At 42.5% G+C, this 17,108-nt stretch overlaps 1 protein-coding gene across 1 annotated transcript; it reads left to right on the top strand.

Annotated features, from left to right (window-relative positions):
• Nucleotides 1-794: 794 nt before the first annotated feature.
• On the top strand, nt 795-15,424 carry LOC109426375 (DNA-directed RNA polymerase I subunit RPA1). The gene is made up of 5 exons (XM_019701848.3): nt 795-1,540; nt 5,178-5,361; nt 5,428-8,778; nt 13,782-14,340; nt 14,861-15,424. The coding sequence occupies exons 1-5, from the start codon at nt 1,039-1,041 to the stop codon at nt 15,350-15,352; spliced, it is 5,088 nt and encodes a 1,695-aa protein (XP_019557393.3). The 5' UTR covers nt 795-1,038; the 3' UTR covers nt 15,353-15,424.
• The last annotated feature ends 1,684 nt before the right edge of the window (nt 15,425-17,108 follow it).

Raw genomic sequence — 17,108 nt, 5'->3', positions numbered from 1 at the left:
CGGCTCTTGAGTAGTTCTATTACAGCGTATAGTTCTAATCAGCTCTGTTAATCTTGTTTTTTATTCGACTATAGAACCTACTTAATGCCATTTTTTATGGCTTAATGGTTACTTGGGTAGCACAATCGTCATAACCTTTTGCCGGTGTTAGTCAAAAATCTACAAAATGGTAACTGCGCAACGAAGATGTGCCAATAGACGTCAAACATAATAATATTTTATAGTAAACAGCATACATTTGCTTTGAAAATGTTTTTAAAACTATTCGTATCGAAACGTTGCAAAATATTTTGTTTAAGAAAATAATTCCGTTTTTGTCAACTGAAAATTGCGGACCGAATTGACAAAAACGGAACCAACCTGTATTTGCATCCTATGACAGATACGTATTTCATCTGCAACGTGGTCTTCAGTGTCTCGTACTTGACTCGACTCGAGCTCAATTGAGGTTAAGGCTTGGCTTGAGCGTATTGCGTAATAAAATTAAATTGAAATTTCCATTTTTTATTTTAGCCAAGACTATCATTGCCATTTCCCTCCGTGCTGCACCGTTAGCTCCGTTGCGCCGACCTCTCGAACACCCACATAACGGTGACGACATCCATTCATACCACCCATTCATGCCGCATCCGTACACGTTTGTTTACGCCGGCCGCTCACTACGCCACTCGCACCGCCGCCACCAAAACAAAGCGTGCACACAACAATCAGCTGCTGCGAACGAGCGTAAACATTTCACGCACACACTCGTAGCCCTAGTTCCATCGCCATGCCGTTCTGTTTTGACAGGTCACTCGAACATGTGCTACCCAAAATTCAAAGTGCTGCATAATTTTGCAGAAAAATAGTGATAAAAGTGTTTGAAACCGCGTAAATTTGTGTTCAAGTTGTAGATTCAGTTGGAAAGTTTGTGAATTTGATAAAGTTCAGTGCAATTTCGACTATTTGGAGTGGTAAAAGTGTTCAGTTTGCAATCGCTAGTTCGGCAACCGTCGTGTGCATAACCCTTTCGAAACTGGTGCCGGTGGATCGTTCAGGATGACGATCGATCAGAATCTGGACGTGAATTTGGATCCGACCAATCTGCAGTTTTCGGTGTTCAGCTCGGACGACATCAAGCGGATCAGCGTGACGAAGATTGTGACGCAGCGGTCGTTCGACGAGCTGGGTCATGCCATTCCCGGGGGGTTGTACGATGCCGCGATGGGCCCTAGTGGCCGGGGGGAGGTTTGTGCAACCTGCGTGAAGGACGTGAACCAGTGCGAGGGTCACTTTGGGCATATCGAGATATGCGTGCCGGTTTTTAATCCGTTTTTCGTGAAAACGGTTTATAATTTGCTGCGTATTTGTTGTACGGATTGCTTCCGGCTGCAGATTCACGACTCGATGAAGAGCTTGCTGGAGTTGCAGCTGCAGCTGGTTGATGCCGGGTATATCGTGGAAGCTGAGGAATTGGAGGTGTACAAGCAGAAGGTGGCGTTGGCGCCGGTCGGGGAGATGCCCGAGGGGGTTTCCTACTACACCGAGTTGCTGATGAATCGTGAGTAAATTTTACTGTTAGTTTACCTATTCTCTAAGCTATTGTTTATAAAAGTTCAAGACAACGAAGTTGAAGCATATAACTGTAGCGCATTTGGGTAACTGTCCATGTCCGGTTCAATGATTTTTTCAGAAATTCAGTCAGGGTTTTGTTCTGGAATTTCTTTGGAAATACTACTTGTAATTCCTCCCAGGGTGTTTTACACGATTCCTTCCATATTTTTCACGCCTTTTGTCTTGATAGTCCTTCTTGAATTCCTTCCGAAGATTTTTTCTGGACTCCTACCAGCGTTTTTCCAAGATTCTAACATTTCTTTCTGGGATTCTTCATTGAGAATCTTCTTGGATTCCGGAATTCCGATTGATTTCTTCTTGAAGATTCTCCTAGCATTGCTGCCAGAGTTACCGTGGGTTTCTACCAGGATTTATCCCGAGATCTTCACACACGTGTTTCTCTCGGGATTCCTCTTGAAGGTGTTATTCCTGGGATTTCTATTAAAGCTCCAACGGTTTTGAGGAGTTTTTCATTAGTTTTCTGCAGGAAATCCTTCCTGGATTTCTTCCGAAGTCTCTCCCGAGATTTCTTCAAGAAAATTAGCTTTCTTCTAGAGTTTCTCCTCGGATTTCTACAGAAGTTTCAGCTGGTATATTTCCCAGAGGTTCTCACGGGCTTTCTTTTGAGATTTCTCGGAGCTTATGAGAGAAAGATTCCTTCCGGAGTTGATCCTAGGATGTCTCTCAGAGTTTTTCAGAATTCATCCAGAATTTCTTGCAGTAATCCACCTGAGATTGTTTTCTTACAAATTTTCTCGGGATTATTCCCAGAGCTCTTCCCGGAATCTCTACCAGAAATTATCCCAAGATTCTGCATGCTCCTCTTTGGGACTTTTTGAAAAATTGCTTCCGGAGTTTATGCAGGATTTTATCAAATAGTTTTTCTCTGAATATCTCCTGGGATAACTTACAATATGTCTTGTAAGAAATTCCCGGAGAAATATTTAAAAAAAATCCCGGTCAAGTTTTGCGAAAATCTCCGTTAAGACTTACCTGTTGGAGAAATCTCGAGAGGAACTACGAAAGACATCCTGAAAGAATCTGGGACACCTTGTTCTGGGAGAAAATATTAAGGAAATTTATGAAGGAACTCTGAAAACTTCTAATAGTAATCCCGGGAGAAACTACGTGCGAAATCCCGCAAGGAAATCTACGAGGAATGCCTGAAAACATGGAAAAACTTCTACAAAAATCCCTAGAAAAACTCTTGGAAAACTATCCCGAAACCACTACGAGAAGTTCCTGGAAGAAATTTTGGAAAAGTTTTGGAAAGATCTCCGGGAGGAATCCGACAAGAAACTCTGGAAGAAAGTCCGGAAGGAACATACTCTAGTAGAGACCCCGTGAAAAACCTCGAAATACCTGAAATCGTGCAAAATCTCGAAAAGGAGCTATTTATTGAAGCAAATACGTAAAAATCTCTGGATATTCTTGGGAAAACTGAAGAAAGCAAGAAAACAAATCTTAGATAACTTCAAGGAAAACCTCTGCGAGAAACTGGAAATGAGTTTTTTCCTGATTTTTTAGAATATTTGGATGTCATTCTAGGTGGAAATTTCAGAGCAATTTCTTGCAATTAACCCAAAAGAACTTTGGGAAAAGTTTAAAAATATTCCTCAACCGATTTTTGCAATATATTTGAAAGAATTTCGCCGAACAGTTCTTGTAAGAATTCAGCGATTTAGTGAAATCTTTTGGATAATAAATTTTACGCATTTCTCCTGAAAATGTTTCACTTAATTTTTGAGGATATTTCTGTATATTTTTTGAAAAGTATGGAAATTTTATGAAATTTGGGTTAATTTTTAATTTAGCATTTGAAATTTCCCCATTGGAAACCTGAAAAAATCAGGGAATTTTATTCTTGTCTTATGAGTAAACACCCTGTAAGTGCAAGAAAGTGGTTCTTGTTTAAGATAAATGTTTAGTGGGGCAACGTCAAAGAGAACTTCGAGCGCTGCCGTGGGAGTTGAAGAGAACGCCCCAGACATCGCCATAAGGACATCCTTTGGAGATGGCCACATTTTGATAGGATTGTTCTCACTTCACCCTTTTGCCACCACACAAGACATCCATAGGACAATATTGGTCGAAAAACAGTTGTGTAAATTTTTTCGATATTCTTCGATATACTTCGATTTTGATCTCCAAGTTTTGCCAAAGGTTAGCTGGAATTACCCGAAGGCCATATGTACAATCTTTCTTGATTCTGAACTCAATGTGAGGTGTCCAGACGAGTTTGGAATCAAGAATGACACTAACAACGAACTTTACCTGTTCAGTCAAATTGTTTCCAGAATCTAAGAAGAATTTCCTGACGAAATCCTGAAAAGAATTTCTATAGGTATCCCAAGAGGGATCAATGAAGGAATGCCGGGAGGAATTCCAAATGAAATTCCTGGAATAATTTACCGAGGAATGCTTGACAATAGCCAAAAGAATCCCGAGAAGAATTTGTAGAATTCGCTGCAAAGATCCCGGGAAAAATGCCGCAAGGAATTGATATAAAAGTCACTAGAAAAATCTCTGCAGAAATCCCGCTAGGAATTTCTCAAGGAATCCAGGAAGGAATCCCTTCACGGAAACCCAGGAGTAATTTTCCCTGAAATCCTAGAATAAACATCTAGAGGAATCTCATGAGAAATCATTGAAGGATTTTCGGAAGAAATCTCTGAAGGAATCCCAGAAAATATTCAGGAGCAGTCCCTAAATGAATATCGTTAGTAATACCTAAAATAGTGCCGGATAAAGTCTCATGGAAAAATTCCGGGAGAAATAAATGAAGGAATGTTCGAAGGTAAACCTGGGGAAATCCTTGACGGTAACCCAAGAGAAATTTGTAAGGAAATTCCGAGAGCAATCCATAAAAGACTCCCGGGACAAAGCAATGAAGTTATGCCAGAAGCAATCACGTGGTTTTTATTTAAAGAAACTCCGAGAGGAATCAATCCCGAGGGTGAATCTCCTATGGAATGCCGGAAGATATCCTTGAATGCATCCCTGGAGAAATTCTTAAAGGAATCCCGGAAGGAATCGATGAAACATACTCGGGAGGGATTCCTTTCCAGAATAAAAACCAAGAGGAATCCGAGAAAAGTTTCTGAAAGAATCCCGCGAGGAATCCATGGAAGATTTCTGGACGGTAAACCTGGAGACATGTTTAAAGAAATCCCGGAATAATTTCCTTAAAGAATTCCGAGAAAAATCAATGTACGAATCTCGGGTGGAATCTCCGCGAGAATCCCGAAGGAAACCCGGGAGAAATTCCATGAGGAATCCCTGAGGAAATTCTGAAGGAATCTCTGAAAGAGTCTCGGCAGGAATCGCCTTGTAAATACGATCAGGAGCCTGTAAAATAATTCCGGCAGATATTCCAGGAGAAATCTTTATAAGAATAAATAATCTCCAAGTTAAATTACAGTCATTGCACAATTATGGGTCACTCTGTCACAATTATTAGTCAGTCAGTTCTCCATGCTATTCAAATGGAATTGACCCATAATTGTGGGTGACCCATGATTGTGCTATGACTGTAGTTTTTAGAGTTTTTGTAAGTTAGATATGTGACATTTATTTCCTTTCAGATCCCTACAACAAACTGGGAAACACGAAAAACTCCGAAGCAATTCGTAATGCCATCGTCAACAGTACGATGAAGGAGTGCATCAAGAAGCTGTGCATTCACTGCAAGTCACCCATTCAGAAGGTTCGGGTTTCCAACAAACGCCTGGTGTTCGGCATGACCCGAGCGGAGATGAGAGCGTTCTAGTAAGTGTTCTCAGGTATGGTTTCGGGAAACAAGTAGTTCATCATTGTTCTTCTACCAACTTTCAGCGAAAAGAAAGGCATGAGCGACATCGAGGACGAGAAGACAAAGGCCACGAATCGGATCATCTTCGCCGAGGAGTGCCAGCGCTACTTCTACGAGATGTACAAGAACGACGGCCGTTTGCTGGATTTGCTGTTTCCGATTCTTAAACACAGTACCAGGACCATGCGACATCCGGTGGATATGTTCTTCATGGATGTGGTTCCGGTTCAACCGCCGCTGGTGCGTCCGGTGAGAAGAGTCGATGGGATGGAAATCTTGGAACATCCGCAGACGTCGATCTTGCGGAATATTCTGATGGCGAACGCAACGCTGAGGGCAATTTTGGTGATGAACAAGAAAGATGAGGAAGGCGAGGAGAATTTAGGAACCATGGAAGCGGAGATGAAGAAGGTTTACGAGTCGGCCAAGGGTGGTTCCGGCTACGAGAAGCTGTACAATGCTTGGGTTGAGCTGCAGAGCTACGTTGATATGTCCTTGGACGTTAACATGGCTTTGGACAAGAGCAAGGCTCGTGGTTGTGGTCTGAAGCAGATCATCGAGAAGAAGGAAGGTCTGGTGAGGATGCACATGATGGGAAAGCGTGTAAACTACGCGGCTCGAACGGTTATCACCCCGGATCCAAACATCGGAGTTGATGAAATCGGAATTCCGATCACGTTTGCCAAGCGGTTGACGTATCCGGTTCCGGTGACTTCCTGGAACGTCGCTGAGCTGCGGAAGATGGTACTAAATGGCCCGGACACCTATCCTGGAGCGAACAGCATTGAGGACTCGAACGGACAGGTGAGTAGAATCTCCGCCATGAACGTGACTCAACGGGAGTCCGTGGCCAAAACCCTATTGACTCCGCACAGTTCAAACGATCAAGGCGTTAAGGTTGTACACCGACACCTGTTGAACGGTGATATCTTGCTCTTGAATCGTCAACCAACGCTACATCGACCATCGATCATGGCCCACAAGGCAAAAATCCTCAGTGGTGAGAAGATCTTCCGCTTGCACTACTCCAACTGTAAGTCCTACAACGCCGACTTCGACGGCGATGAGATGAACGCCCATTTCCCGCAGAGTGAACTGGCTCGCAGTGAGGCATACAACCTCGTGGCAGTTCCCCACCAATATCTGGTTCCAAAAGACGGAACTCCCCTGGGAGGCCTGATCCAGGATCACATCGTATCCGCCGTAAAAATCTTCATACGAGGCAAGTTCTACAATCGCGACGACTACCAACAACTAGTCTTCCAGGCGCTAGCCAACCATCGTGGAGACATCGATCTACTCCCTCCGACCATCCTGAAACCCGCCAAACTCTGGTCCGGCAAGCAGATCATTTCCACGATCATCAAGAACATCATCCCCAAGAAGATGCCCCACATTAACCTACTAGCCACGGCCAAACTCGGCAACAAGCACTGGCAAACGGAACCACCCCGCGAATGGCACGCCGGAGGCACCCCTCTGACCGGAAATGAAATGTCCGAATCGGAAGTGATCATTCGCAACGGAGAGCTTCTAACCGGAATACTCGACAAGAACCACTTCGGAGCCACTCCGTACGGTCTGATCCATTGCATGTACGAACTCTACGGAGGTCATTGCTCAACGCTTCTTCTCTCGTCTCTTTCCCGGCTCTTCACCTACTACCTCCAGTGGGAGGGCTTCACCCTTGGCGTTAAGGACATCCTGGTCCAGAAACACGCCGACAAAAAACGAACCAAGATCATCAAAGCCTGCCGGCAGATCGGACACGAAACGGCCGCCTCCGCCTTGGATCTCCCCCCAGATGTATCCCCCGAAGAACTCAACGCAAAAATGGAGACGGCTTACGCCAAAAATCCGAAGTTCCGCGCGATCCTCGATCGCCAGTACAAATCCGCCCTGGACAAATTCACTAACCAGATCAACGAAGTGTGTCTCCCGGGTGGATTGATCTCCAAGTTCCCGGACAACAACCTGCAGCTGATGGTCCAATCCGGAGCGAAGGGTTCCACCGTCAACACCATGCAGATCTCGTGCCTTCTCGGCCAGATCGAATTGGAAGGTAAACGACCCCCGTTAATGATCTCCGGTAAATCGCTGCCAAGTTTCGCCAGTTTTGAGACTTCCCCAAAGTCCGGTGGTTTCATCGATGGCCGTTTCATGACCGGAATTCAACCGCAGGACTTTTTCTTCCATTGCATGGCCGGTCGGGAGGGTTTGATCGATACCGCTGTGAAGACCAGTCGTTCCGGTTATCTTCAGCGTTGCTTGGTGAAACACCTGGAAGGTCTGAACGTTAACTACGACATGACCGTGCGAGACAGCGATAACAGTGTGGTCCAGTTCATGTACGGTGAAGACGGAATGGATATCTCCAAGGCACAGTTTATCGAAACTCCGAATCATTTGAAATTCTTGGATCTGAACCGGGACGCGATCGTACGACCGGAGATCGTCAAGACCCTTGCCAACGACGACGACCTGAACGATCAGATCCTTCGTCACGTGAAGAAAATGAAATCCTGGCGGAAGAAGCACGGAGACAGTCTGCAGAAGACCCGCGTCTCACCGTTTTCCAAGTATTCCTCGGAACACGGGGAGGAAATCCGAGCTTCCGTAACCAATCCCGATCGACTAAAGTCGAAAAGCGGACGAACCCGGTTAACCGAAAAGATCTTCAAGAAATGGTACAAAGCTGACCCCAGCCTGAAAGAAAAATATGCCAAAAAGTACTCGCGCTGTCCGGATCCGACCTTCTCGTTGTTCCGTCCGGATAGCTGCTATGGCGCTCTGACCGAACACCTGCAACATCTGGTCCAATCCTACAACAAATCCGAGAACCCCCTGCACGACATGGACGAACTGATGAAGGTCAAAAACAGCACCGCCCTAGCCGCCCCCGGCGAACCCGTCGGCCTACTGGCCGCCCAATCCATCGGAGAACCGTCCACCCAGATGACCCTCAACACCTTTCACTTCGCCGGTCGTGGTGAAATGAACGTGACCCTCGGTATCCCCCGTCTGCGTGAAATCCTGATGATGGCCTCTCAGCGCATCAAGACCCCCTCCATGGAGATCCCCTTCCGGGAGTTCCGCAGTCAGAAGAAGCTGAACGCCGCGGCGGAGCGGATGCGCAAAACCCTCAACCGGGTGACGGTGGCCGACGTGCTGCAGGACATCGACATCAAGTCCCGGCTGGTGTTGCGGCCATCCCGTGGGCTGCAGCATACGGTACGGTTCTGCTTCCTGCCCAAGGATGCCTACGAGCACGACTACCGGGTGGAGCCGAAGCAGATCCTGCAGTACATGTCCGGGACGTTCTTCAAGTACATGTTCCGGATGATTAGCCGGTCCGCCAGGAGCAAGAATGTGCTGTAAGTAGCAACCTCACCACTTGACCAATTGCTTATGTAGGAATTTCCTTTAATAATCTTTAAGTTCTTATTGAAATTGTTTATTTCTAAAGGAGATTTTGATTGACGCTTTTCCAAGCACTTCCTCGAACTTATATCCTAAAATGTTATCATGAAGAGTGTCTTCTCAAGTTGGCCCATTTGTTTTTATATTTCGTTTTATTTTATGCAAAGTAATCCATGAAATTTAGGATTCAATATTCCCTATGAAATTCTAGATTCCAGATAAGTTTCCCGCTTTCAGAGATATTGATATTGAGCTTCCAGTTTCCAGATGACATCCCAGAATCTAGACTTCATCCTAAATGCAAAATGGTTTCTCATATTCCTGATTAGATCCCAAATTCCAGAAGAGATCATAGATTCAAAAAGTTGCCAGATTCTAGATACGATCCTTGGTTCCAGGTGAAATCCCAAATTCCAGATGATATACTAGCTTCCTGATGTAATTTTGGATTGCAGATGAAATATCACAAATAAAATAAGTTCCCGGATCTCGGATGGAAGCCCAAATAAAAGTTAGGATCATAGATTTCAGATAAAATATCCATTCCCGATGAGAATTCAGATTCTAGCTGAGATCCCGGATTCCAGATTTTAGATGAAATGCCAGATGAATTTCTAGAGTCTTTCCAGATGGGATCCCAGATTCCGGATGAATTTCCAGACTAGATAGAATACCAGATTCCAGATGGGTCCACAGATTCAGGATGAGATCCCCGATTCCAGACGAGATCCGAGATTTGAAATGGGATCTCACATTCATGATGAGTTTCCTAATTCCAAAAGCTTGGCATAGATTCACGAATAGATCCTAGATTTCAGTTTGGACTTAGACTGGATGAGTTGCCAGTTTTCCAAAATAGATCTTAGATAACAGATGGCATCCTATATACCAGATGCCGAATTCTATATTAATATTCAGACTCAAGATGGGATCCCAGACTTCAGATGAGATTCCGGATGGGTACACAGATTCAAGATCAAGAACTCCTTGATTCCAGATGAGACCCTAGATTCAAAATTCAATTTCATATTTATAATTAGATCTCTGATTTCTGAAGAGATCCCAAATTTCAGAACACCAGATGAGTTTTCTATCCGATCGATTCCTTGATTGCAGAAGGGATCCCAGACTCAAGATGTGATCCCTGTTTCGAGTTGAGATCATAGATTCAATATGGAAAGCTATATTTCAGATGAGATTCCAAATATAAGATGAGATTTCAGATTCGAAAGATATTCCAGACTCCAGATGGGAATGGGATCAAAGACTCCAGAAGAATTCCCAAATTTCAGATGGGATTCCAGATAAAAGTCTCGATTTCAGATGATATCCCAAATTCCTGATGAGATCTCAAATTGTAGAGATTCCACATTGACAATTCCAAATGAGTCCCCAAATTCCAGATGGGATTCTAGATAGAATTCTTGAGTTCAGACGGAATGCTTTATTGATGATTTGATACCCCAGATTCCAGAAGAGTTCTGATTCCCAATGAGAACTCAGATTCAAGATGAGATCTCAGATTACAGATGAGATCCTAGATTTGAAATGGGATCCCATATCCGTAATAAGATTTCAGACTTCAAATTGTTGCCAGAATCATTAAATGAGAATTTCTTGTGTTCTTTGATTAGGAAGCTAACGAGGAGGATTTCTGGGAGTCCCTGGAGAAAGATTTGGCTACAGTGAAGTCGAAAGCAAATAAAAGAAGTTAACATACCTTTTTACCTTTTTAGTGCTATAAAAGGTATTGAAAAAACAACAACAAAACACTCGACCGCGGTTTTGATATTTGGTTATCGGCAGTGCTGCCAGTATTGCTACACAAAATTTGTTCGAATATTAGAACAGCACTGCTTACCGGCGGACGAAGTTCAGACGTACTGTTGCAGCTGACGTTTCGTAAAGAATCGTTTCGTAACAACTAACACGACTGGATCAGATAACATTCCCATAATATTCATCAAAATGCTGTGCTCATTCATTCTTCCTCTTCTGGTATATCTGTATAACCAATCCGAGTGAACCACTACCTGCAGTAACGCCGTGCTCACGCTGTGTACCACTTGCGTGCATTTTTCATGGACTCAGTACACGACGTGACCGCTCCCGGTTTAAAGTCAGAGAAGAAGTTTCCATTGAAATGATCCTGGTAGATGGCACGCCACAAGGATCATGCCTTAGTGCACTGCTTTTCAGCCTGTTCAGCTGAAATGTAAGTAGGTACCACCCATACGCAGATGACTTACAGATCTACATCTCCGGATCCATTGAAGAAGTAGACAGATTAGTACACCGTTTCAATGAGGACTTGATTTCGATCGAACGCTGGACTGCTGAGAACAACCTATATCGCGATCTTCCCGGACGATTTAATATAGTATATTTGATATTTGTCCCACGTTCTATGGAAACTCCTATTACCATGGGACAACTATGCTGCACACTGCAATGTTGGGATCTCAGATTCCAGATAATTTTCTAGAATCCAGAGGGATCTCAGACTTCATATGAGATCCCATATTCCAGAGATCCAATATGAGATCCCTGATTACAGATTAGATTCCCATGTCCCAAATGAGATCCTGATTTCACAAGCCAATCCAGACTTCCAGAAAAGAATTCAGATATCAGACGAGGATCTCAAATTTCCGAAGATATCCCAGTTTTAAGATAAGATCCCTGACTCCAGGTTAGATACTAGATTTGACATGGGATTTCATATCCATAATGAGATTCCAGATGAGTTCCTAGGGATGGGATCTCAAAAATGAAATCTTATATTCCAGATGGTATTTTAGATTACAATCCAGAGTTTCCAAACTCCAGATGAGTACTCAGATTCTTAAAATTCCAGAATTTTGTTAAGTTCTTAGATTCAAGATGGAGTTCCATGGGGGTCTACACGGAGAAATCAAACTAACTAATTTTTGGGTCGATTTTACTCAAAGCTGAGTATGTATATCGAATAAACTAGTTACCCAAAATTAGGTTATTTTCCCTCTTTCCCCCACCGATGTTGTCAAAAACAATCAGAGATGCATCTACCCAATGGGGGTCCTCGAGCCCAATAAGCCAATTTTGAGTAAATGTAGGTACATATACTCAAATTTGGGTTGAATGAGGGGGGGGTCTTGGGTTGAATTTACCTAAGTATATTTTTTTGCTGGAGGTAAAGGCAATTTACCTAGTGTGAGTTTAATCGATTTACTCAAATTTGGCTTACCGTGCCATGCCCTAATACCGTGACCTTAAGGATGCTCTTCACTTCAAAGAGCCCTGTAAAAATCAATAATCTATGTTCCTTGATTTTTCAAACGCTATATTATTGCTTATTGTGTGTATTACGTATAATAAATATGATTAATGGAATTCCAAATATTTGATCCATTGTTAAAATCAAAATTGTAAAACATAGCATTGTTCCTAATACCGTGTATGTGACCCGCATACATTGGTGGTCCTTTGAATCATCACTATATCAATCATACTAAGTTCATACTTAAAAGAACCTATGCGTCAAACGTTGCCTAGAGGTTTGTGCAATTGATTCATAAAGTAAAAAGTATCAATAATATTTTCAGTTTACAAGTTTTAGCCGAAACACGGTATTTGGAACACTAAAGGAACCATGCCCTAATACCGTGTATCAGTGAATCAAAATTCAACCATCGCGCAACAATAATGACAATGTCGCAACCTGTATTTGTTGCGACAAAACAACCCATGCGACATAAGTTTGTCCCAACTTGAAAATAATGGGATTAACATCGTACACCACGAGTTTAGAGATTTTTAAGCCTTGCATTGCGATTTTTGAACGGTAACTTCGCGTCGGTAAACACTGCAACTCTGGTGAAGCTCTATCATCAAACAGTTTCGGCTTTGGGTTAGTAATAATTGATTATTCACGAGTTGAAAAGTACGCAACAAATTCAGTTTCCGTTTTGTCTGCAACAAAAAAATTCGAGATCATGTCATTATCTGTCACCAGTAGGGATAAAGACTAATCGTTGCACCTTCTTTGTTGCTTGTTTTGTGCCTCCTTTGTCTGACAATTCTCTTCACTGCCGTGTATGGTTACTTTGCACTCACATTGTGTAAATATTTTTAATTGTTTGTTTTTGTAAATATGTGCCAAATTTATCGCGCCTAACTTGAGAAGGTTCGATATGCTAATGATTGAACTAGTTACTCAGTTAAAAAAATAATACACTGTAAAATATTTGAGTTTCTTCTCAAATACACGGTATTAGGAGACACACGGTATTAGGGCATGGCACGGTATTGGGCGGAACTATGGGATTGCGTCAAAAGAACTCAATTTTGGGTAGTTTGACGGTTCCGTGTATGACTTCTAACAGAAAGTCTAGAGTATTTTTGTTTTTTTTTGGCCACAATTTTTTCAGAAAAAAATACTTTTACATCGGCCGTTCGCTCGTTGCAACCCCGCTTTTTAGTTGCAAGTCCGCTAATTGCAAAATTTGACAAGTTTTTGCAATTAAAAAGCAATCAAGTGTCAAATTTGTGCTGTCAGTCATGCTGGCAGTGCATTTCGATGCACTTTAGTGTCAAAGTGACGTTGCAATTAGCGAATGGCATTCGCTCGTTGCAAAGTAAACATTTTGCAACGAGCGAACGGCCGCTGTACATGAAATACCTACAAGGTTACTCAGATTATTTCCTGAAAGACAATTATCGAAATAAAAACTTCAAATGAATTTTGTGACAAATTTTCTAAGATTAACATTTTGGGCGAAAACCTCGTGTTTTATTATTAATCCATAAGCAAATACTAGTGAAAGTAGGGCTTTTTGTTAATATTTCTCCATAATTTCTAGACTATAATAACTATTACAAGACATTCCTTAGTCTTCTGGAAAAATCGAATCAAATTTTCGAGGAATTCCAACTCTGTGAAAAAGTTTGTAGAACCTAACATTTTTCTTTTTCGCAGGATCGAAATCGAACAGGAGTCCAAAGCGAAACAGGCCGCGTCAACCGAGAACGACGACCTGGCAGACAGTCGGGTGCCGGATGTCTCCACCCGGCTTGAGGATGATCCGGATGAAAGCTCGGATGACGACGCCGGTGGCAACGAAGACGAAGTCGACGCCACGGAATCCAAACTGAAGAACAAGAAGAGCGACGAAGTGGGCTACGATACGGACGAGGATGATGACGAGGAGGAAGATGAACTGCAGGAGTCACTGGAGGATAAGGATAAGGAGGCTGGTGAAGGCGGTGAAGCGACACAGGGGGCGAAAGACAACGAGGAAGACGAGGTGATCAACGAAGAAGATATGGACGATGGGTTGGATACGAGTGAGACGGTACTGGAGGACGATGCTGTGAGGATGCACGTGATGAAGACCAGCGAACTGATCAGTGATTTTGTGTTCGACAAGAAGGAGCATCGCTGGTGTCAGGTCACCTTCCATATGCCGATGAAGTACAAGGAAATTGACTTCACGAAGATTCTGAGGGATATTGCTGAGAAGTGCGTGGTTTGGGAGGTATGTATTTTAAATACTCTCAATAACACTATGTAATATAGTTCATATAGGGTTATCATTCAGTATCTAGTCACCATACGGTGTATTGTTATTTTGTATTTGAATGACGAAGATAAACAAAATCAAACCATTTAAAAACTATTCAATCACAATAACTAATAATGTCACTATAATACTAATGTTAATTCTTTAATAACTTGCTTTTTCGACTGCATCTTGATGCAGTATTTCAAACGCGCAAAATCGCATTTATTTATTTTGATTTCTCTGAGGTGTTCGGTGCAATAAAATAGAAACATTCCAACTTAAATTTTATTTTATTCTGTATCGTATTGCTTTTAATAAAGTGATTATTTGATAAATGGTTATACATATTTTCGGTGATGATATTTACTTATTTACGACAACATTTGATTAACTAAAAGGCTTAGCGCATGTGTTATCTCATTAATATGATTCATGGTATCATGATTTGCTCTGAAATCATAACACAAAATCATCAATAATTATTCTGTTCCAGATCCCCAATATCCGGCGTGCCATCACCTACATCCAGAACGATCAGCTCTATCTGAAAACCGACGGGATCAACATCTATGCCATGACTAAGTTCTACAAGAGCCTGGACCTAGACCGGCTCTACTCGAACGACATCTACGCCATTGCCCAGACGTACGGTATCGAAGCGGCCGGTCGGGTCATCGTCAAAGAGGTACAGAACGTGTTCAAGGTCTACGGCATCACGATCAATCCGCGCCATTTACTGCTGGTGGCGGACTACATGACCGCGGACGGGACCTTCAAGTCGATGAGCCGCAAGGGCATGGAGAGCAGCGTGTCACCGTTGCAGCAGATTTCGTTCGAGTCGTCGATTCAGTTCCTGAAGGCTGCTGCGCTGAAGGGCACCGGTGACCATTTGGACTCGCCCTCGTCCCGGCTGATGGTCGGACAGCTGTGTAAAAGCGGAACCGGGGCGTTTTCGGTTTACAGTAAGGTACAGGCCGCGGCTTGAAAGTGCGGTTAGGTGTGCGGGTAAGTTGTTAAGATTCGAATGTATCAAATAAATATCGAAATTTCAAATATTGACGAGCATCTGTTGATTCTGAGATGACCTTTCAATGTTTTCAAAACCACTTAATCAATATTTTTAATAGAACTTAAAACTATCAGTGCATCGATTGTGCAAATTTTATTGATGCCACTGGTAAGAAACTCTCCTTTGAATGGACCGCGTTGGGACAACCATCAGATTGAGCCAATTTTTCGTTGAAAGAATCGAAAAGCGCGTTGGGAGAACCATCAGATTGCATAAATTTGGTTGAATAGACAAAAAAAAACGCTCTAGGATAGCCGTCACATGATTTTTTTTGTTATTAAAGTGTACTTTAAAAAGTACTTTAAGGCTACCGTAACGTTAACGTCTCGGTTGAAGTGGCCGAAAAACGTGCTGTTGCAACCGTTAGATTCAACAAAAAAAAAAAGGACTGAGAAACGAGTTGGGACAACCGTTAAATTAAATCAATATAACTCTCCTTTGGCTTTAAAGTAGTTTTTTTTTTAACCAAACCGAACACTACGGCAGCGAGCTGTCCACAACGTGTTGCAATAGAAAGGGTAAGAAGTGTGTCACCTTTCCTGTAACGCGTTAGAACGACTGACATATTACCCATTAGTATGGGACACGCTTGTGTGGCAAAAATAAATCCTTGCTCCAGTCGGCTTTTTAGATCCCATTTAGGCCCCATATGAACTGTACAAAATTTCAGCGCAATCGGTGAAACTATAATTTAGCGCAAGCGGTTCAAAGTTTTCATAGGATTTACTATGGGAAAAGTTACACTTTCAAACAGAAAATCCCAGAGGTCGCCCTGTATCTCCTTAATTAAAATCGATCAACGCTTCTTATAGACAAATCATTTATGGAACTTTCCTTCGAAGACCGCAAAACGATTGGATACTTTTGAAAAAAATGATATTGATTTATTACCGATTAGTGATCCAACGAATGGATCTTTGTTTTGTTTTATCAGCAGCACTGCTGCTGCCGTTGTTGCATGGGGTGGCGGGAGGCATCACCACCCCCAGAAACAGCAGCAGCCAAGGCAGCAGTTACAGTGCTCCTAAAAAATAAAACAAACAGCCGTATCTCTATTTTTTTGATATATTATGTATAAATGTCTCAGCTTTCAATTGATGTAAAAATTTTGAAAATCGGTGGTTGCCATACAAACATATGTTTTGGTATAAAAATTCAAGATGGCGGCCAAAATCAATATGGCCGACCCAACTTTTTATTATTGTAAATAGTAGCTCTATCTTTCCTCTTTTCAACAACAATTCGTTTTGAGGTGGTATTTGGAGAAACTTTATAACGGTTTATATGAGCCACCATTTGACCAAAATTGAGGGGTCTGCAAAAATTGTTGGGGCTCTAACTAACGGAGGGTCCATCGAGTTGAGTAACCAAATGCATTTTCCTTACTTTTTTTTGGCGAGGACTTTCAGAAAATCGGCACTTACATTTTCGAATACAAGGTGTAAATAGTGGGCCGATCTCAGCGAGAGTTACCCATATATGTCGTGACCGCAGCGGATTTTCTTAAAGCCACAACACCGGCCGTAGAGAGGAAAGCTCTTCAAAAACTCTTGTGGACTGCTGTACATAATATTGCAATTGCCGTCCTTTTGTATATATCTTTCTATTACGGATTGTGTTATTATGCCTCTCAAGAAAAATCAGAATATGGCGATTATCTGCCTCTGGCTTC

This window comes from Aedes albopictus, chromosome 3 (assembly GCF_035046485.1).
Source record: "Aedes albopictus strain Foshan chromosome 3, AalbF5, whole genome shotgun sequence".
Taxonomy (NCBI): Eukaryota; Metazoa; Arthropoda; class Insecta; order Diptera; family Culicidae; genus Aedes; species Aedes albopictus.
This window is presented reverse-complemented; position numbering and strand designations above follow the sequence as displayed.